Below are 19,563 nucleotides of genomic sequence, written 5' to 3' on the forward strand. Positions count from 1 at the left end.
CATCCCACTTATGAATTAGAGTGGGACTATTGTAGAGCTGCTCAGAACAGTTGGTGAGCTGAAGGTATCCCCATCAGATGTGGAGAGTTGCGGGGGAGGGGAGGGGAGAAGCAGCATTCAATCCATCATTAAACTTTTGAATAAAGATTTACAGCACAAGAGATATCAGACATGATGGTTGGAATGTGCTCAGAAGACAGTGAATAATGGACAAGCTTGACTGAGGGTCCAGGTCCTGAAGTTTGAGTTCTTGAGCCTTAGGGTGCTAGACAGGCTCTGGCAGCATTTTCCTGGAGCTTGGCCTTGCATGGCCTAAGCAGTTGGAACAGGAATACTGTAAAATGAATTATCTTTAACATAAATGTAAACTGAATTAATTGGGTAGCTGAATTTCTTGACCTCTGATAATTCCCAATAAGCACATAGATAAGCCAGGATTTATTTATAATCATTTACTGGAATACCTGGGAAATACTGATTTGTATTAGCCCCCTAAGCTAATTTGGCTACCTCCCAGCCAAGATCTCATGATACTTGCATATTATTGTTGATTATTATCTGGCTTTTTTGGCTTCAGATTTTTTTTCCTCATGGTGCCTTCTTGGACCTTCTCCTTGTTGTGGCTGATCTAAATCTCCCTCTCTTTTCTTTCCCTGGCTGGTGTAAGTCCCACCCTATTCTCTATTTTGCCCAGTCATTGGGTGATTCACATTTGTTGACAATAAGAAGAATAAATGGTAAGAACTGTTTATACAAACCTGAGACAAGAGATTTTTAGTATAAGCATTATGATGGAATTCAATGTTAAATTGCAACAAGATATGAGGGCAGAGAAATCAGCATTTGAACAACACAGGAACAACCTTTACACAGTACCCCAAAACATTATGCTACAGAATACTCCTGATATGCAGGCATGGGAGAACAGGAATACTCCTGATGGTAGAGTGCATTGTCTCTAGGTTTGACTACAGATTACCTGTGCCCTGGGGAGGTGTTTTCCATGTTTTTGAGGCCACCACTATTTAGCTACTTCACTCCAGAAGGGGGTCTCCTAGATAAACATCAGGAGGAGAGATCTTCATTTCTTTAGCTTAGGTCAGAAGTGATTCAAGGACACATACAGTGGCAAATGTAACAGCTGTCATAAGTTACTGAGAGAAACAAGTAAGCGAAGAGCTAAGTACAAGGTATAGGACACTGCCTTATGAGTTATTTGTCAGGGAGACCCCACTATAACTATATGGTAAGATCCTATTGCTGAAGACATCACACTTTGAAAAAGATATAGAGATATCAGTTTCAAATTGACTGAGTATCTCCTTCCCTGCTGGCTAGCTTTCACTGTATTGGCTGGTGCTACCTAGACTGACTGCTGGAAGAGGAAAAGCCATTCATGGTTTCACCCAGTGCTGGACCCTCATGCCACAATACTGATGTGCCAGCTAAGATGTGTACAATGGTGCAAGAGTAGCAAGACTATTACAGTATAACTAACTGTTATTGATTGGATTTGAGGCTTGTTTCACCAGAGGGAATGTAATGCCTGTATGGTAATCCTGGTCAAAAGGGCCTGGCTGGGGAGATGATAGACCCTAGGGTAGAACATGCTGCTGTTATTTGGTTAAATGGCTGTGCTGCCAAATTGCTTTCCAAGTATTCATGTTTATACCCATAGACCTACACTGCTCTCATCCTTGGGCAAAGAAGACTCCTTTTGCAGAGGGCAGCAGCACTGGAGAGAAGCACTGGTGGTCATAGTGCTGAGATTAAGAGGGTGTTGAGCCCTAAACAGGACATCTGCAGTAACTTCTCCCACTACCAAAGATTGTAGAAGAGGAGGCAGAAAGAAGGTAAGAGCCAGAGGATTGGGAGGAGTTCTATGAAATGCTAGCCTCTGGTCATGACAATCATGAGTTCACAACTACTGTGGTTACCTGTACAAGACCAAACCAGCCAAAAATCCCACCATGGATAGTGTGGATAATATCCAGGTCCTGAGGAGCTGTTGTCAATGTGTGGTTTCTGGAGATGAAAGAATCATTCTTTTAGGATGTGTTTCGTGGTATGTTTCCCATGCTCTAGTAGACAACCCCACACTCACTCATATATGGTCAGCACTAATTAAGTTTAGTGGGTTATTATAAAACAAATAAAAGACATGGAAAACCAAACTGAGGTAAAATTGGAAATGAAACAAAAAACCCCTCATGGTTAAGCCAAAGTCACAAAGTACCTAAGATGAAAGAGAGAATCTTAGGCACTGAAGTCAAGGTAGGAGAAATTATTACCTCACTCAATGAAAATGTTAAATCTAAAGCCATCTAGGCACAACATATCCAGAAAACTGGAGACATTGTGAAAAGATCAAATCTATGAAGGAGGAAGAACAAACGTAGATCAAAAGAACAGAATATATTTTCAACCAAACCATAGACTTTAATTACACATAAATAACGAGGTGCCTATCAGGTACAAGAAGCAAACAGAATACCAAATAGAAAGGATCAGAAAAGAAATATTCCATGGATATAATAATCAAATATTAAATGTAAAGAACTGTAGGCATATATTTTTCAACCTATTTAATAAGAGTTCAACCTCTCCTCTAGCACACCACACACCAGAGGTAGTAGAAAAGAAAAGTTTTAGAACATGGTGTGTGTCGGGGGCAGGGGGTAGACATGTTTAGAAACAGTACTTTCTGTGGCAAGTTCAATCTTCGTTTTTGGAATATAAGCAGTTCAGTCCCTTGGCAAACACCTAATATAAATCAGCAGTGGTGTCCAGTACACCCAGTAATCACCACTCGTGAATCAGCAGCTGCTGAGCATTCCACTCAACAGACACCACACTGGCTCACCAACAAGCCTGAGGCCACAGAAGCAGCAAGAATCTGCAGGGACCTCACGAGACGTTCTCTGGTGGGTTTCTCTCTAAGGCATAACCACGAGCAGGGCTCAACAATGAATGTAAGGTCAGCCAATAAATACAACGCTGGCCACTCAGAGGAGAGAGCACAGACAGGGGAAGCTGTGGTTAGTTGGCAAGACTACCTAATGAGAAGAGATATGCTCACAGTTGGTTGGCATCTATTTACACAGTCCAGCTTGGTATGTTTCTGTAGTAACAGTTTTCCTTTGATGATCTCTGCTTCATTTCCCCCCTTAAGCTTCCCATCATGCACTTTCCAATTGTGAAACCAGAGAGGGAAAAGATCAATGAGGTGTTCACCTATTTTGGAGAGCTCCCAAGGTTGACTAATGGATGGGGCTAGATATATAACCTCTGTTAGAAAGAGATATTCAGTGGATGAAGACTGATGTCAGGATAGACCTGAAGACACAGCTCCTAGAACACGATGGATTCTACCTCAGAGCCCTAGAGTTATATGAGCTTCACATTCAGATGTGTTCTGCCATGCCTTGACAATGTCCCAAGGACAGAGCTCTCTTCTTCCAAGAATAGTGATGTGTCTTCCCCTCAGCTGTGTTATCTTACTGTAGCATGGCTTAGGTAGACCTGAGTTACTCTCTCGGAACAGTAAATAGACAGGCCCCTCACATGTTTGGAGCCTCAAATTACCTCATCTGTGGAATTCTGGGTGATAGTTCCATTCTTGAGAATCTTGCATGTTTTGAGGAGACAGAGAAAAAGAGCTTAGGACAAAAGGCTCTCTAAAGGTGTTATAGACTTTGCTTGCCTTAGGTTGGCCGTTGCCCTAGGAGGGGAGTGGAAAGCAAAGGAAGAAATATAAGTTCCCCTTATGGATTCTGAGGTTTTTACCATAGAGGAGGTGGACTGTTTTGAACTGAGGTGATCACATGGCAATACCCTCACTGTATTTAGTATTGGAATGTTTTCCCCTTGTTGGGAGCAGCCTGTTTCTTTTCTCTTGAGGCAACATGTGCTTGGTCTCATTGGTTCATACTCCATGTTTAGTGATGATTCTTAGCCTGGCTCGTCCAAGGAGGAACATCTTTACATGTGGATGGCTTTATTTTGAAGGCCTATGAAAATTTGATTCCTGGGTTATTGAATCTATGGCTGTTTCTTGGGACTTTTTTTTTCTTGAAGGGTGGCTTAGTTGTGTCTAGGTTGTATGTTTAAGTCGGGGTTATCTAGAAGATACATCAGGCTTTATTAAATGAGCTTCAAGATACTATCTAGGGTCATTATTCTATTGCTATGATGAGATACCATGACAAAGCTTTTATAAGAATAAAGCATTTAATGGGGACTTGCTTGTAGATTCATTTTCATCATGGCAGGAAGCATAAAGAGCACATAGCAATGGAACAGTAGCAGAGAGTTCTATCCTGCTCTGAAGGCAGAGAGAGAGAGAGAGAGAGAGAGAGAGAGAGAGAGAGAGAGAGAGAGAGAGAGAGAGAGAGAGAGAGAGAGGCATAGGCTTGGCCTTGGCTTTTAAAACCTCAAAGCTAAGCCTAGGGACACACTGCCTCCATCAGGGACACACCTCATAATCCTTCTAATCGTTTAAAAAAGTGCCACTATTCAAAACATTCAAATATACGAGCCTGTGGGAGGAGTATTCTTAAAAAATTGTCACAAATAGCAACAACGGCCAAATCACACCTGAGAGGCTGAGAACCAGGTACTTTGTCCATGAGTCTGGGAGTCCAAGAGCCAGAGTAGTCCCAGTATAGCTGTCTCTCACTGAGGCACAAAGCCCAATAGTCATTCAATTTAAAGGAAAGAATGCCTCAGAAATCTAAAGCTGGAGCCCTTGAAGTTCCTGGATAGCAGCTTGTCTTTAGTCCATGACAAAAGCTTACAAACACTGGATCTACTGTCAGCAAAGGAATCAGCATCAGCAACCCTGGAGAAAGAGGGGAAGACAAGAGAACAAGCAGTGGGAAGGCTTCCTCTTCACATACTCAAACAGTGGCCTTTCAGGATCTCTTTGAATGGACTCTAACTGTGCCACACATTGTTTGCCCTGAGCAGCTCTTTGAACACATGGAGCAAGCCAGAGTGACTCTCCCCAGTCTTGCATCTTCCATAATTCCAAGACCACTACCATGTGGATGACATTAAGAAGTTCTTCTGTCACCTGTCATCTTCATAAGAAGCTCAGCACACCCTTTTTATTTTATTTTATTTTTATTTTTTTATTTTTTATTAGGTATTTTCCTCATTTACATTTCCAATGCTATCCCAAAAGTCCCCCATAACCACCCCCCACTCCCCTACCCACCCTCTCCCCCTTTTTGGCCCTGGCGTTCCCCTGTACTGGGGCATATAAAGTTTGAAAGTCCAATGGGCCTCTCTTTCCAGTGATGGCCTACTAGGCCATCTTTTGATACATATGCAGCTAGAGACAAGAGCTCCGGGATACTGGTTAGTTCATATTGTTGTTCCACCTATAGGGCTGCAGTTCCCTTTAGTTCCTTGGGTGCTTTCTCTAGCTCCTCCATTGGGGGCCTGTGATCCATTCAATAGCTGACTGTGAGCATCCACTTCTGTGTTTGCTAGGCCCGGGCATAGTTTCACAAGAGACAGCTATATCTGGGTCCTTTCAGCAAATTCTTGTTAGTGTATGCAATGCTGTCAGCATTGGAAGCTGATCATGGGATGGATCCCTGGATCTGGCAATCACTAGATGGTCCATCCTTTCGTCACAGCTCCAAATTTTGTCTCTGTAACTACTTCCATGGGTGTTTTGTTCCCAATTCTGAGAAGGGGAAAAGTGTCCACGCTTTGGTCTTCATTCTTCTTGAATTTCATGCATTTAGCAAACTGTATCTTATATCTTGGGTATCCTAAGTTTCTGGGCTAATATCCACGTATCAGTGAGTATATATTGTGTGAGTTCCTTTATGATTGGGTTACCTCACAAAGGATGATGCCCTCCAGGTCCATCCATTTGCCTAGGAATTTCATAAATTCATTCTTTTTTTTCATTTTTTATTAGGTATTTAGCTCATTTACATTTCCAATGCTATACCAAAAGTCCCCCATACCACCCACCCCCACTCCCCTACCCACCCACTCCCCCTTTTTGGCCCTGGCGTTCCCCTGTACTGGGGCATATAAAGTTTGCGTGTCCAATGGGCCTCTCTTTCCAGTGATGGCTGACTAGGCCATCTTTTGATACATATGCAGCTAGAGTCAAGAGCTCCGGGGTACTGGTTAGTTCATAATGTTGTTCCACCTATAGGGTTGCAGATCCCTTTAGCTCTTTGTGTACTTTCTCTAGCTCCTCCATTGGGAGCCCTGTGATCCATCCATTAGCTGACTGTGAGCATCCACTTCTGTGTTTGCTAGGCCCCGGCATAGTTTCACAAGAGACAGCTACATCTGGGTCCTTTCGATAAAATCTTGCTAGTGTATTCAATGGTGTCAGCGTTTGGATGCTGATTATGGGGTGGATCCCTGGATATGGCAGTCTCTACATGGTCCATCCTTTCATCTCAGCTCCAAACTTTGTCTCTGTAACTCCTTCCATGGGTGTTTTGTTCCCACTTCTAAGGAGGGGCATAGTGTCCACACTTCAGTCTTCATTTTTCTTGAGTTTCATGTGTTTAGGAAATTGTATCTTATATATTGGGTATCCAAGGTTTTGGGCTAATATCCACTTATCAGTGAGTACATATTGTGTGAGTTCCTTTGTGAATGTGTTACCTCACTCAGGATGATGCCCTCCAGGTCCATCCATTTGGCTAGGAATTTCATAAATTCATTCTTTTTAATAGCTGAGTAGTACTGCATTGTGTAGATGTACCACATTTTCTGTATCCATTCCTCTGTTGAGGGGCATCTGGGTTCTTTCCAGCTTCTGGCTATTATAAATAAGGCTGCTATGAACATAGTGGAGCATGTGTCCTTCTTACCGGTTGGGACATCTTCTGGATATATGCCCAGGAGAGGTATTGCTGGATCCTCCGGTAGTACTATGTCCAATTTTCTGAGGAACCGCCAGACTGATTTCCAGAGTGGTTGTACAAGCTTGCAATCCCACGAACAATGGAGGAGTGTTCCTCTATCTCCACATCCACGCCAGCATCTGCTGCCACCTGAATTTTTGATCTTAGCCATTCGGACTGGTGTGAGGTGGAATCTCAGGGTTGTTTTGATTTGCATTTCCCTGATGATTAAGGATGTTGAACATTTTTTTCAGGTGCTTCTCAGCCATTTGGTATTCCTCAGGTGAGAATTCTTTGTTTAGCTCTGATCCTCATTTTTTAATGGGGTTATTTGATTTTCTGGAGTCCACTTTCTTGAGTTCTTTATATATATTGGATATTAGTCCCCTATCTGATTTAGGATAGGTAAAGATCCTTTCCCAATCTGTTGGTGGCCTTTTTCTCTTATTGATGGTGTCTTTTGCTTACAGAAGCTTTGCAATTTTATGAGGTCCCATTTGTCCATTCTCGATCTTACAGCACAAGCCATTGCTGTTCTGTTCAGGAATTTTTCCCCTGTGCCCATCTCTTCGAGGCTTTTCCCCACTTTCTCCTCTATAAGTTTCAGTGTCTCTGGTCTTATGTGGAGTTCCTTGATCCACTTAGATTTGACCTTAGTACAAGGAGATAGGAATGGATCAATTTGCATTCTTTTACATGATAACCACCAGTTGTGCCATCACCATTTGTTGAAAATGCTGTCTTTTTTCCACTGGATGGTTTTAGCTCCCTTGTCAAAGATCAAGTGACCATAGGTGTGTGGGCTCATTTCTGGTTCTTCAATTCTATTCCATTGGTCTACTTGTCTGTCAGTATACCAGTACCATGCAGTTTCTTATCACAATTGCTCTGTAGTACAGCTTTAGGTCAGGCATGATGATTCTACCAGAGGTTCTTTTATCCTTGAGAAGAGCTTTTGCTATCCTAGGTTTTTTGTTATTCCAGATGAATTTGCAGATTGCCCTTTCTAATTCATTGTAGAATTGAGTTGGAATTTTGATGGGGATTGCATTGAATCTGTAGATTGCTTTTGGCAAGATAGCCATTTAACAATGTTGATCCTGCCAATCCATGAGCATGGGAGATCTTTCCATCTTCTGAGATCTTCTTTAATTTCTTTTTTCAGAGACTTTAAGTTCTTATCATACAGATCTTTCACTTCCTTAGTTAGAGTCACACCAAGGTATTTTATAATATTTGTGACTATTGAGAAGCATGTTGTTTCCCTAATTTCTTTCTCAGCCTGTTTATTCTTTGTGTAGAGAAAGGCCATTGACTTGTTTGAGTTTATTTTATATCCAGCTACTTCACCGAAGCTGTTTATCAGGTTTAGGAGTTCTCTGGTAGAATTTTTAGGGTCACTTATATATACTATCATATCATCTGCAAAAAGTGATATTTTGACTTCCTCTTTTCCAATTTGTATCCCCTTGATCTCCTTTTGTTGTCGAATTTCTCTGGCTAATACTTCAAGTACTATGTTGAAAAGGTAGGGAGAAAGTGGGCAGCCTTGTCTAGTCCCTGATTTTAGTGGGATTGCTTCCAGCTTCTCTCCATTTACTTTGATGTTGGCTACTGGTTTGCTGTAGATTGCTTTTATCATGTTTAGGTATGGGCCTTGAATTCCTGATCTTTCCAAGACTTTTATCATTAATGGGTGTTGGATTTTGTCAAATGATTTCTCCGTGTCTAAGGACATGACCATATGGTTTTTGTCTTTGAGTTTGTTTATATAATGGATTACATTGATGGATTTCCATAGATTAAACCATCCCTGCATCCCTGGAATAAAACCTACTTGGTCAGGATTGATGATTGTTTTAAAGTGTTCTTGGATTCGGTTAGTGAGAATTTTATTGAGTATTTTTTTTATTAGGTATTTTCCTCGTTTACATTTTCAATGCTATCCCAAAGGTCCCCCATACCCACCCCCCAATCTCCTACCCACCCATTCCCATTTTTTTGGCCCTCGCGTTCCCCTGTACTGGGGCATATAAAGTTTGTGTGTCCAATGGGCCTCTCTTTCCAGTGATGGCCGACTAGGCCATCTTCTGATACATATACAGCTAGAGACACGAGCTCCGGTGGTACTGGTTAGTTCATAATGTTGCACCTACAGGGTTGCAGATCCCTTTAGCTCCTTGGGTACTTTCTCTAGCTCCTCCATTGGGAGCCCTGTGATCCATCCAATAGCTGACTGTGAGCATGTACTTCTGTGTTTGCTAGGCCCCGGCATAGTCTCACAAGAGACAGCTATATCTGGGTCCTTTCAGCAAATTCTTGTTAGTGTATGCAATGCTGTCAGCGTTTGGAAGCTGATTATGGGGTAGATCCTTGTATATGGCAGTCTCTAGATGGACCATCCTTTCGTCACAGCTCCAAACTTTGTCTCTGTAACTCCTTCCATGGATGTTTTGTTCCCAATTCTAATAAGGGGCACAGTGTCCACACTTTGGTCTTCATTCTTCTTGAGTTTCATGCATTTAGCAAATTGTATCTTATATCTTGGGTATCCTAAGTTTTGGGCTAATATCCACTTATCAGTGAGTACATATTGTGTGAGTTCCTTTGTGACTGGGTTGCCTCACTCAGGATGATACACTCCAGGTCCATCCATTTGGCTAGGAATTTCATAAATTCATTCTTTTTAATAGCTGAGTAGTACTCCATTGTGTAAATGTACCACATTTTCTGTATCCATTCCTCTGTTGAGGGGCATCTGGGTTCCTTCCAGCTTCTGGCTATTATAAATAAGGCTGCTATGAACATAGTGGAGCATGTGTCCTTCTTACCGGTTGGGACATCTTCTGGATATATACCCAGGAGAGGTATTGCTGGATCCTCCGGTAGTACTATGTCCAATTTTCTAAGGAACTGCCAGACTGATTTCCAGAGTGGTTGTACAAGCCTGCAATCCCACCAACAATGGAGGAGTGTTCCTCTTTCTCCACATCCTCGCCAGCATCTGCTGTCACCTGAATTTTTGATCTTAGCCATTCTGACTGGTGTGAGGTGGAATCTCAGGGTTGTTTTGATTTGCATTTCCCTGATGATTAAGGATGCTGAACATTTTTCCAGGTGCTCCTCTTCCATTCGGTATTCCTCAGGTGAGAATTCTTTGTTCAGTTCTGAGCCCCATTTTTTAATGGGGTTATTTGTTTTTCTGGAGTCCACCTTCTTGAGTTCTTTATATATATTGGATATTAGTCCCCTACCTGATTTAGGATAAGGAGATCCTTTCCCAATCTGTTCGTGGTCTTTTTGTCTTATCAACGGTGTCTTTTGTCTTGCAGAAACTTTGCAGTTTCATGAGGTCCCATTTGTCAATTCTTGATCTTACAGCGCAAGCCATTGCTGTTCTATTCAGGAATTTTTCCCCTGTGCCCATATCTTCAAGGCTTTTCCCCACTTTCTCCTCTATAAGTTTCAGTGTCTCTGGTTTTATGTGGAGTTCCTTGATCCACTTAGATTTGACCTTAGTACAAGGAGGTAGGAATGGATCAATTTGCATTCTTTTACATGATAACCACCAGTTGTGCCATCACCATTTGTTGAAAATGTTGTCATTTTTTCACTGGATGGTTTTAGCTCCCTTGTCAAAGATCAAGTGACCATAGGTATAGGGGTTCATTTCTGGGTCTTCAATTCCAGTCCATTGGTCTACTTGTCTGTCACTATACCAGTACCTTGCAGTTTTTATCACAATTGCTCTGTAGTACAGCTTTAGGTCAGGCATGGTGATTCCACCAGAGGTTCTTTTATCCTTGAGAAGAGTTTTTGCTATCCTAGGTTTTTTGTTATTCCAGGTGAATATGCAGATTGCTCTTTCTAAGATATGTGTTTTTGAATGCTTGTTGTTGGGTTCATGCACATCCCTGCTTACAATCAGCCTTTCTGGTCCTAAGCTGTGGGTCTTGGTTTCATAGCACAAAGCTCTGGAAACCTGTACTTCACAGCTGAAGAAGTGGTTCTCTGTTAAGGCCTTGGGCCTGTCCATGGTCAGCATTCACCCACCTGAATTCATAGAATCACACAAGATAACTTGGATCCTATTCCCATCATGACTCACCAGCTTTTGGTTAAGGCTCTGCCACATACTCTTTAGACGAATTTACTTGAGGAGTTGGACACCCACCATGATTGCTGGATTATAAAGGATAGGAGGAAGCAGAGAGATGAAGAGGCACAGAGGGTGAGGAATGGACACTGACAGCCTGTGAAGGGCTTCTGTGCCTCTGGGTTATCTCTCCACAGTCTCCTCTATGTCCAGTTATGTGGGAGTTCTCCTAACACCATATTTTTGGCTTTGATGGCAGCCTTGCATATAAGCAGGATAGAATCTGTTGGCCATTAGTGACCAATTCAGCTTCTAGACCCTTTCTTCCCTGGAGGTAGAAGGCTGAAAGTCTCAACCCTCTGATCCTGCCTAGTATTTCTGGGGACAGAGTTGCCCAGTGAGTTCACTCACACACACAAACCCGCTGTTACCACTGTGAGGGTTCCTGATCTCTGCCTCATTGTGCTGACATTTACTTCAGGTGGTTTTGACTTCCTTGCTCACTTTTGTATTTTTATCCAGGTCCAATAAAGCATATTCACATTCATGTAGGTAACTTTGTCAATATTCTATATCATACACAACACTAAATATTATTTTACATGTAGAAGATGCATGTCAGTTTATAAATAGAATTGTGTATTCATGTAAATCTTATTCAGTGAGGTTGGGTTCAAGCAAAAAAATCCCCAAGACTGTACATGTGAAAAATATATCTGAATCTAGGGTTATTGATTATTATATCAAATCTTCTTTCCAATAAGGTTGAATAGGTGTTGACACACTAGATGTCTAATTTAGGTTTCTATTGCTGTGACAAACACCATGACCAAAAGCAACATGGAGAGAAAATGGTTTATTTCATCTTACAACTCTAGGTCACACACTGTCACTGAGGGAAGTCAGGGCAGGAAATTGGAGGCTGTGGTTGAGCAAAAGGCACAGAAAAACAAGGGTTCTTATTTAGGACTTCCTCCATCTGATTCTTTTTTAAAAAAAATGGCATTGAGGACTTCCTACCCATGGGTGGTACCACTCACAATGATGTGTGCCTACCTACCACATAAATCACTAACCAAGACGATACCCCCAGAGATTGTCTATGAACCAATCTTCTATATACACATTTCCTCATCTGTGGGTCCTGCTTCTCAGATAATTCCTGCTTGTATCAAGTTGACATAAAGCTGAATGGTGTACCACACTCTGAGACAGAGATTCTTGCTCATTTAGGACCCTACTTTGCTAATTTTGAAGTTTGATAATTTTTTTTGTTTTTTCATTATTTTCTTTTTAAATTTTTTTAAAATTTATTTTTTAAATTAGGTATTTTCTTCATTTACATTTCAAATGTTATCCCCAAAGTCCCCCAGCCCCCCCCACCCACTCCCCTACCCACCCACTCCCACTTCTTGGCCCTGGCATTCCCTTGTACTGGAGCATATAAAGTTTGCAAGACCTAGGGGAAGTTTGATAATTTTAACAAAACATGCTTATAGTTGACTGTTCTGTATCATTTCTTTTGGGAATCAAGGAAATTTCTGGAACATCTGGAAACCTCTCATTTGTTGGTCATGGTGAGTACTGTTAATGAAGGTCTGAAAGGGACCTAGGCATAAACAGGGGTGGGTACAGCATAAAGATCTCTGGACGAAGGTCTGAAAGGGACCTTGGCACGAGCAGGGCTGGGTACAGCATAGGGAGCTCTGGGCCTTGCTTGGAGGGAAGGAAGGAAGGAAGGAAGGAAGGAGGGAGGGAGGGAGGGAGGGAGGGAGGGAAGGAAGGAAGGAAGGAAGGAAGGAAGGAAGGGAGGGAGGGAGGGAGGGAGGGATGGAAGGAGGAAGGAGGGATGTGTGTAGCATCACAGGAGTGGAGAAGCACCAAAGAGAAGACTCTTGGAGGAACACGTTCATGGTGGCCTAGTGGAGCAGCTCCAAGATTATGATAACACTGTTTGAATACTGCCTGCCTGAGCATAGCAGAATAGAGAAGAGAGAAGAATGGGCCACAGTAACCATCTTAATGGCATCCAAAACAGGCTCTTAACACTTTGGGGGATGGTTCTTATACCCATGTCCCACTGTTAACATTAACTTTCGCTACTTCTGTCTTTCCTGCTCTCCCTCTATTCCTCCCTCTCTCCCTCTCTCCCCCTCTCTCTGTCAGTCTCCGTTTGTCACTGTCTGTCTCTCTGTTTGTCTGTCTGGGACCAGTGCTATGTGAACAGCTGCTTGTGTAGCCTTTCTGAGGGGTTTGTGGTTGACATTGACACCACAGTGTTGCTTCTCATGCCTATTCATGCAAAGCTCCTTTCCAGCCCTTCTCGGAGGACAGAACAGGAAGATCGTTCATTGTTGGAAACATGGAGCAGATGTCAGTTTGGGGCCTTGGCGTCATGGTACTGCAGGGGTGTGTGGTTTCTATTGCTTTTGCAGAAATTACTGGATGTCACAGGCTCCTACCTGGAGTTACCTGCCTATAGGCAGGATAGTAAGGGCTGACTGATCCTGTCTGCCTGTACCTTCTCCCCTCAAGGGCTAGCCTTGTTGGAGAGTCCTGAGCCAAGATGAAAGGTTAAGGACAGCCTACTCCGAGTTATAAATGAATGTGAATACTCAGAAGTACCTGGCTGGTTGGAGATACACACACACACACACACACACACACACACACACACACAGAGAGAGAGAGAGAGAGACAGAGAGAGAGAGAGACAGAGAGAGAGACAGAGAGACAGAGAGAGAGAGACAGAGAGAGAGAGAGAGAGACAGAGAGAGAGAGAGAGAGAGAGAGAGAGAGAGAGAGAGAGAGAGAGAGAGAGAGAGAGAGAGCCAGGTTGGGAATGTGTCTGGGGATGAGTTTTGGAGGGCAGTTTTGGTTTGAGCTTTTCTTACAGTGGTAGCCTGAGCTGTCTCACTGTGACAGTAACTTGTTCAAAATCCTCTCAGAGCTTCAGAGCCTTCCTGCTGAGTAGGGGGCAGGCATGGTTAGGTTTCCCCTGTGGGCAGAGCTGTGTGAGCACTGAGTGGTTCCTGGGCAAGCTTTTTTTCTTTTTCTTTTTCTTTTTCCTTTTCTTTTTCTTTCTTTTTCTTTTTCTCTTTCTTTTTCCTTTCTCTCTTCTCTCTCTTTCTTCTCTCTCTCTCTCTCTCTCTCTCTCTCTCTCTCTCTCTCTCTCTCTCTCTTTTCCTCCCTCCCTCCCTCCCTCCCTCCCTCCCTCCCTCCCTCCCTCCCTCCCTCCCTTCCTTCCTTCCTTCCTTCCTTCCTTCCCTTTCCTTTTTTAAATACTGGTTTTCTTCATGTAACGCTGGCTGTGCTGGCCTCCAACTTAGATGTCTACCTGCTTTTGTATTTTTAAATCTGTGTCACCATGCCCAGCTAAGTTTTTTGTATAATGTATGTATGACACTGTGGCCCCATTCAAAATTATAGGTAAGCACAGTGCCTCTGGCTGGCACAAATCCCTCTCCACTGTGTGTCTACTTCCAGGAGCCTTTATAACAGGGTTCCCTGGAGGAAATATTGATACTATTAGTCTTCATTTCTCTATTCTGGATGGGCTGGTTTGAGTGGGCAAAACCAGTGGGTTCTTTCTGGTTGACTGTGTGTGTGTGTGTGTGTGTGTACACGTTATGTGTGTGTACAAGAGCATATGTGCATGTATGTGTGTGTGTGTTCATGAATATGTGTGTGCACACATGTGCCTCCATTTGGGTATGTGTGTGTGTGTGTGAGTGTTTGTATGCCCACATGTGCATGTATATGTGTATGAGTATATGAATGCATGTGTGTGTATGTGTGTGCTTGCATGCATGTTCTTGCATATGTGTGTGTGTTTGAGTGGATGTGTAAGTTTGTATAATCAAGACTCATGCCCTACTTGGGTTGTTCCAGACCTCTTAGAGTGAAGAGTGAGGAACTGATCTCTCCATTGTCTCCTAGGGGCGATTGGATCTTGTAGTGTGCATGAGGTCTTTCAACGCTGAGGTTTTCTTTGCTGAGATCTGAAACTTTCTGGTTCTAGTGCAGATGGCATGTTGGTGGGGGCACTGGAGAGGCCAAGTATCTGAAACAACTATGGGTACTGAAATAGAGATTGCATCAGTATGGCTAGACCAGAACTTGGGAATCTCAATACTAATTCCACTGGGGCTCTCTAGGATCAAAGATGTGACTGCAGGCCAAACTTCATGTCCCACATATCCTCACTGGATAACCACTGTATATGAGGGGTCTGGTTCTTCCATGGATTTGAGACTGCTCTGTACCAATGTGGTAGGTATTCCACACTGAGAGAGGCACGTACAGAATCCACCTCTTGTGTTCTTCCTGCCAATCTGTGATGGCAGATGGACAAGAACTCTCTTAAGAGGCACTCTGCTGTTCCTGTACCTGATCTATGGCAATATCTGTCCCAAGGCTCTAGCAGAGATGGAGTATGAGACAGTCTGATGTCATGTGACCATGCCTGGCCCAGACTTGCAGAAATGATGGGGTGGGGCCTAAGGGTCAGGTCATCAAAGACACAGGACATTATCTGTCCCCTAGTGAGAAACACACTGTAGCTTCCCAGTGACACAGCCAACACTACATGACATGGTTGTGCAATGCCCACAGTTACCTTCCCTGAGTCTCTGTGCTAGGGAAAACAAAAGAAAGCAGAGGAGAGTAAGGATTGAGGACTGTGGTTCTGGAAGTGGCTGCTGAGGACAGAGATTATATAGGGAAGCCTAATGGCCAAACTTGTCCCCAACAGGAGTCAGAAGGGGACTCTGCCTAGGCCTCTCTCTGATCTTCCAGAGTATGGTAAGGCGAGGCCTTTAGATTTGTGGCTGCAGGGTGGTTCCCACTGGCATCCTGTCCCTTAAGAGATCCTTCATTGTCAGATGAATGGGGCCCAATGATCAAACTAACACCAGCCAAGCAAAATCCTGTCTCAGGTCAGCAGTAGCCTGGGAGGAGGTGCTTCTTTTCTTGGATCCTCTACCAGGATCCAGGAAGTTCTTAGAGAGCTGCAGTTAGGCTCAGTTCCTGCAACATGCTCCCGTAGTCTTCCACTGATCTTGGTAGAACCTACCACAGGCTCCCTGTGTTCCATGACGTGACTGAAAGAACTTTTAGGCTGTGTCTGAAGTACTGCTGTCTTGTGGGTGCCAGGTAAAGATGGTCAAATTATAGGTTTCAAGTGACTATGGGAGGCTATTTGAGCCCAGCTTGGGAGTGTTTCCCAAGATTCTCTGAGAAAAAGATCTCTGGGCCCTTCTTATTGAAAGGAGGCACTGGTCCATGTGGAGAGCTGAGTGCTTTTCTAATGGGGTACCAGGATTCTGGGTGAGAGACTATTGAAATCTGTCTTTAGTGTGCTTTCACCTGTCTGTGGGTAGTCATAAAGCTCTGTGTAGGATCCTATTAACTAATGATTCTCAGTTGTCGAGATTCAGATATAGCCCCTTAGGTGCAAGCTCCTCTTGACTCACTGTTTTGAGCTGAAGAGTCTGCTGGGCATACTGGGTTTTTGTTGCTGGATATATCACTGTGGTAGTTACCATAGTAGACACAGTAATAGATCCCTTGACAAAAATCCCTGCCAAGTAAGGTAACAGGTTCTGCAGGAACATTGTCTGGTGGGGCCAGAGGTAGCAGTGCAGAGTGTCAGGGGCCATCCTTAGTGTACATCCAGCATTTTTTCTCCTGGGATTCTATCTCCCCAGGGAGGTCCTATATAAGTAAATATACCTGGGGCTGTCACAAGGCTGACTTCCCAACATCCCTTGTTCTCTGAGTGCCTGGACAGTGGCTGCTGGGGGAGGGGTCATAAGAAATACTGGAGAGGTCTGTTTCTGGATGACTTCCTGACCAACATGCTCCCTTCCTTCCTCCTTAGTGGAAAGTTCTAGGTTGATGCCTTGAGCCCTTTACATGTAGAGTGAGAGGATCTAGGGCAGAAGCTGCAGACAGCATCCCAAGCCAGGCATTGTGCTTTGAGACATGCTTTTCCTTTCCTCTTTGATGGCCTCACAGACGATGCAGATCTTTCCTATAAGACTGGCCGTCTACTTATTTTTCTGCTACTCTTTACAAGTTCTTGTTTTTCCTTCAGGTGCACTAGTGTGAGGTTGTGACAGTTGTCTCCTAACCCTCTTCACCCTAGTCTTTGTTCCTGGTGATTGCTCAGATATTTCACCTAGCCTGGCAGTGGGGACCTGGAAGTGGGGGCCTGGCACTTCAACACAGGGCTCAGATATTCTCTTCTCATCTCCTTAACAGAGAGATTGAATTTTGTTTGTTTTGAAGTTCAGTGAGAGGCAATCCTGTTGAACATGTTTCTTTTAACTTAGTTTTTCCTAGCATCAGCATTGAGGCCATTAAGAGCTTGTTCTGTGTGGTACTCAACCTTTACAATTCTTCTTTACTCTTCTCAATTTGTTTATACTTCTTCGGGTAGGGGCATTTGTTCTGTTTCCTCTTTGGCATGTTCTAGCCTTTCTGTTATGTTACATTATTATGCAGAGGATCCTGGGTACATATTTCGGGTTCAGTGCTGATGCCCTGTGCTTTTAGTGTGCCCAGTCCCATTGTCATGTAGTTCTGTCTGAGCTCTGTATTTGCTCTCCTGTTAGCCCAAGTTCTGCTTGCTGCTTCTGAGCTCTACCCTCTGGATAATTTCTGCAGGTCTGCCTTTCAGCCCCCACTACTGACTCTCTTTAATTTTATCTCCATTAACTTTTAAAATTCTTACTCCAAGGCGATGAGTGTGGACTGGAAATGCATCTGAGTGGTAAGGAATTTATCGGGCACACTCATGCCCAGACTCAATGTACAGCACCGCAGCACCCACATGAGGTAGGGACCAGGAGCAGATGCTCCATGTGTGATGTGGATACAAGGTAGGTTTATAAAGTGGATGAATTTCCCATACACGGCCACTTTAGCCCTAGTCCTTGGATGATCTGAGAGTCCTATGCCTTCCTACACAGTGTGGAAGGCTGTGCTTCTCCTGTCATTGCAGATTGGTACAGTTTTCTTGTAAGGTGGTGGAGATCCACAGCTTGCCCTTTTGGTTGAAACAGAGGAGGTTCTTTGGCCTACTTTTCTATATCACCCAGTAGGAGACATCTCAACTGCATGGCTACTTGACAGCTCCACTTGGCAGATGTTATTATGGGTCTTAGTCCTGCTATGCCTTTGGGGAATCAGTGCCCATGTCACTGTGAAAATTGGAAAAACTCAATGTGCAATACTCTTAATGTGATACAATCTACCTCCACCCCTCCCTAGTCCCCTATTCCTGGTGCTGTCTCTGGCTACAGTCTTTGACTTTGGGATAAACACACACACACACAAACACACACACACACACACACACACACACACACACACACATATACATATACATATATATATACATAAAACTGGGCTATGGCCATTTTTCTTGCTCCATCTTCATTTGGTCCCATGTGTCCTCTTTCAGTTAACATGTCTTTCAAATGTCCAGAAACGTGTTTTCCTCTCTTCTGCAGTCTGATATTTAATAGTTGCAGTCACTCTGCAGTTGCCTTTAGATCTTCAGTATTTTCCTCAACTTGGACTTGGGGGCAGGGGTGTGTAACACAGGCTAAGTGAATACAGATTAATTTTTTTTATTTTCCTCTCCAACTGTGTGCTAGACGGACACACAGTTGCCTCTTTCTGGTCCTCAGTAGAGTTGTTCTCTGTGTGACTGATGGTCAGAAGGACCAGGCAGTTCATGTCCTGGTAGCTCTATAGAAGCTTTTACTTCTGGTTCAGGGCCGAGATAGAAACTCCCTCCTCAGAAGTGTGTGGCTTCACAGGACGTGAGATCCACCAAAGAGAAGACTCCTGGAGACACTGTTCAGGGTGACTCTATAGGGCAATCACATGCTTATATTGATGCTGTTAAACACCTCCTGCCTTCACAAAGCAGAAAGGAGAAAGATGGCCAGAGTAGTCATCTTACTGGTGAACACAACAGGTGTTTACCACTTTGAGGAAGGATTCAAAACCTGTGTCCCATTGTTAATATTAACTTCTGGTAGTTACCAACTTGCAGCTCTCTCTCTCTGTCTTTCTCTCTGCCTTTCTCTCTGTCTCTCTCTCTTCTTTCCTTCCCTTCTTCCTTATTTCTTCCCTTCTTTTTCCTTTTTTTCTTCCCTGTCTGCCTGCCTTCCTCCTTCCTTCCTTCCTTCCTTCCTTCCTTCCTTCCTTCCTTCCTTCCTTCCTTCCTTCATTCATTCCTTCCTCCCTTCCTCCCTCCTTCCATCTCTCTATTCCTTCCTTCCTTCCTTCCTTCCTTCCTTCCTTCCTTCCTTCCTTCCTTCCTTCCTTCCTTCCTTCCTTCCTTCCTTCCTTCCTTCCTTCCTCCCTTATTCCTTCCCTCCATCTCTCTATTCCTTCCTTCTTTCCTTCCTTCCTTTTCCTTTTTTCTTCCCTGTCTGCCTGCCATCCTCCTTCCTTCCTTCCTCCCTTCCTCCCTCCCTCCATCTCTCCCTCCATCTCTCCATTTCTTCCTTCCTTCCTTCCTTCCTTCCTTCCTTCCTTCCTTCCTTCCTTCCTTCTTCCTTC

General features: G+C 43.6%; 1 pseudogene, 2 gene segments (V, D, J or C) and 1 further gene; all 4 read right to left on the reverse strand.

The window, feature by feature from the left end:
* Igh (immunoglobulin heavy chain complex) overlaps positions 1 to 19,563 on the reverse strand; it is a 2,751,187-nt gene that overhangs the window by 175,565 nt on the left and 2,556,059 nt on the right.
* On the reverse strand, positions 13,882 to 13,897 carry Ighd3-2 (immunoglobulin heavy diversity 3-2). The segment is given in 1 exon segment: positions 13,882 to 13,897. A coding segment is annotated over 1 exon segment (16 nt).
* On the reverse strand, positions 15,256 to 15,265 carry Ighd5-6 (immunoglobulin heavy diversity 5-6; annotated as a pseudogene). Its single transcript is given in 1 exon segment — positions 15,256 to 15,265. A coding segment is annotated over 1 exon segment (10 nt).
* On the reverse strand, positions 16,519 to 16,535 carry Ighd2-8 (immunoglobulin heavy diversity 2-8). The segment is given in 1 exon segment: positions 16,519 to 16,535. A coding segment is annotated over 1 exon segment (17 nt).

The sequence above is a fragment of the Mus musculus genome, chromosome 12 (genome assembly GCF_000001635.26).
Source record: "Mus musculus strain C57BL/6J chromosome 12, GRCm38.p6 C57BL/6J".
NCBI lineage: Eukaryota > Metazoa > Chordata > Mammalia > Rodentia > Muridae > Mus > Mus musculus.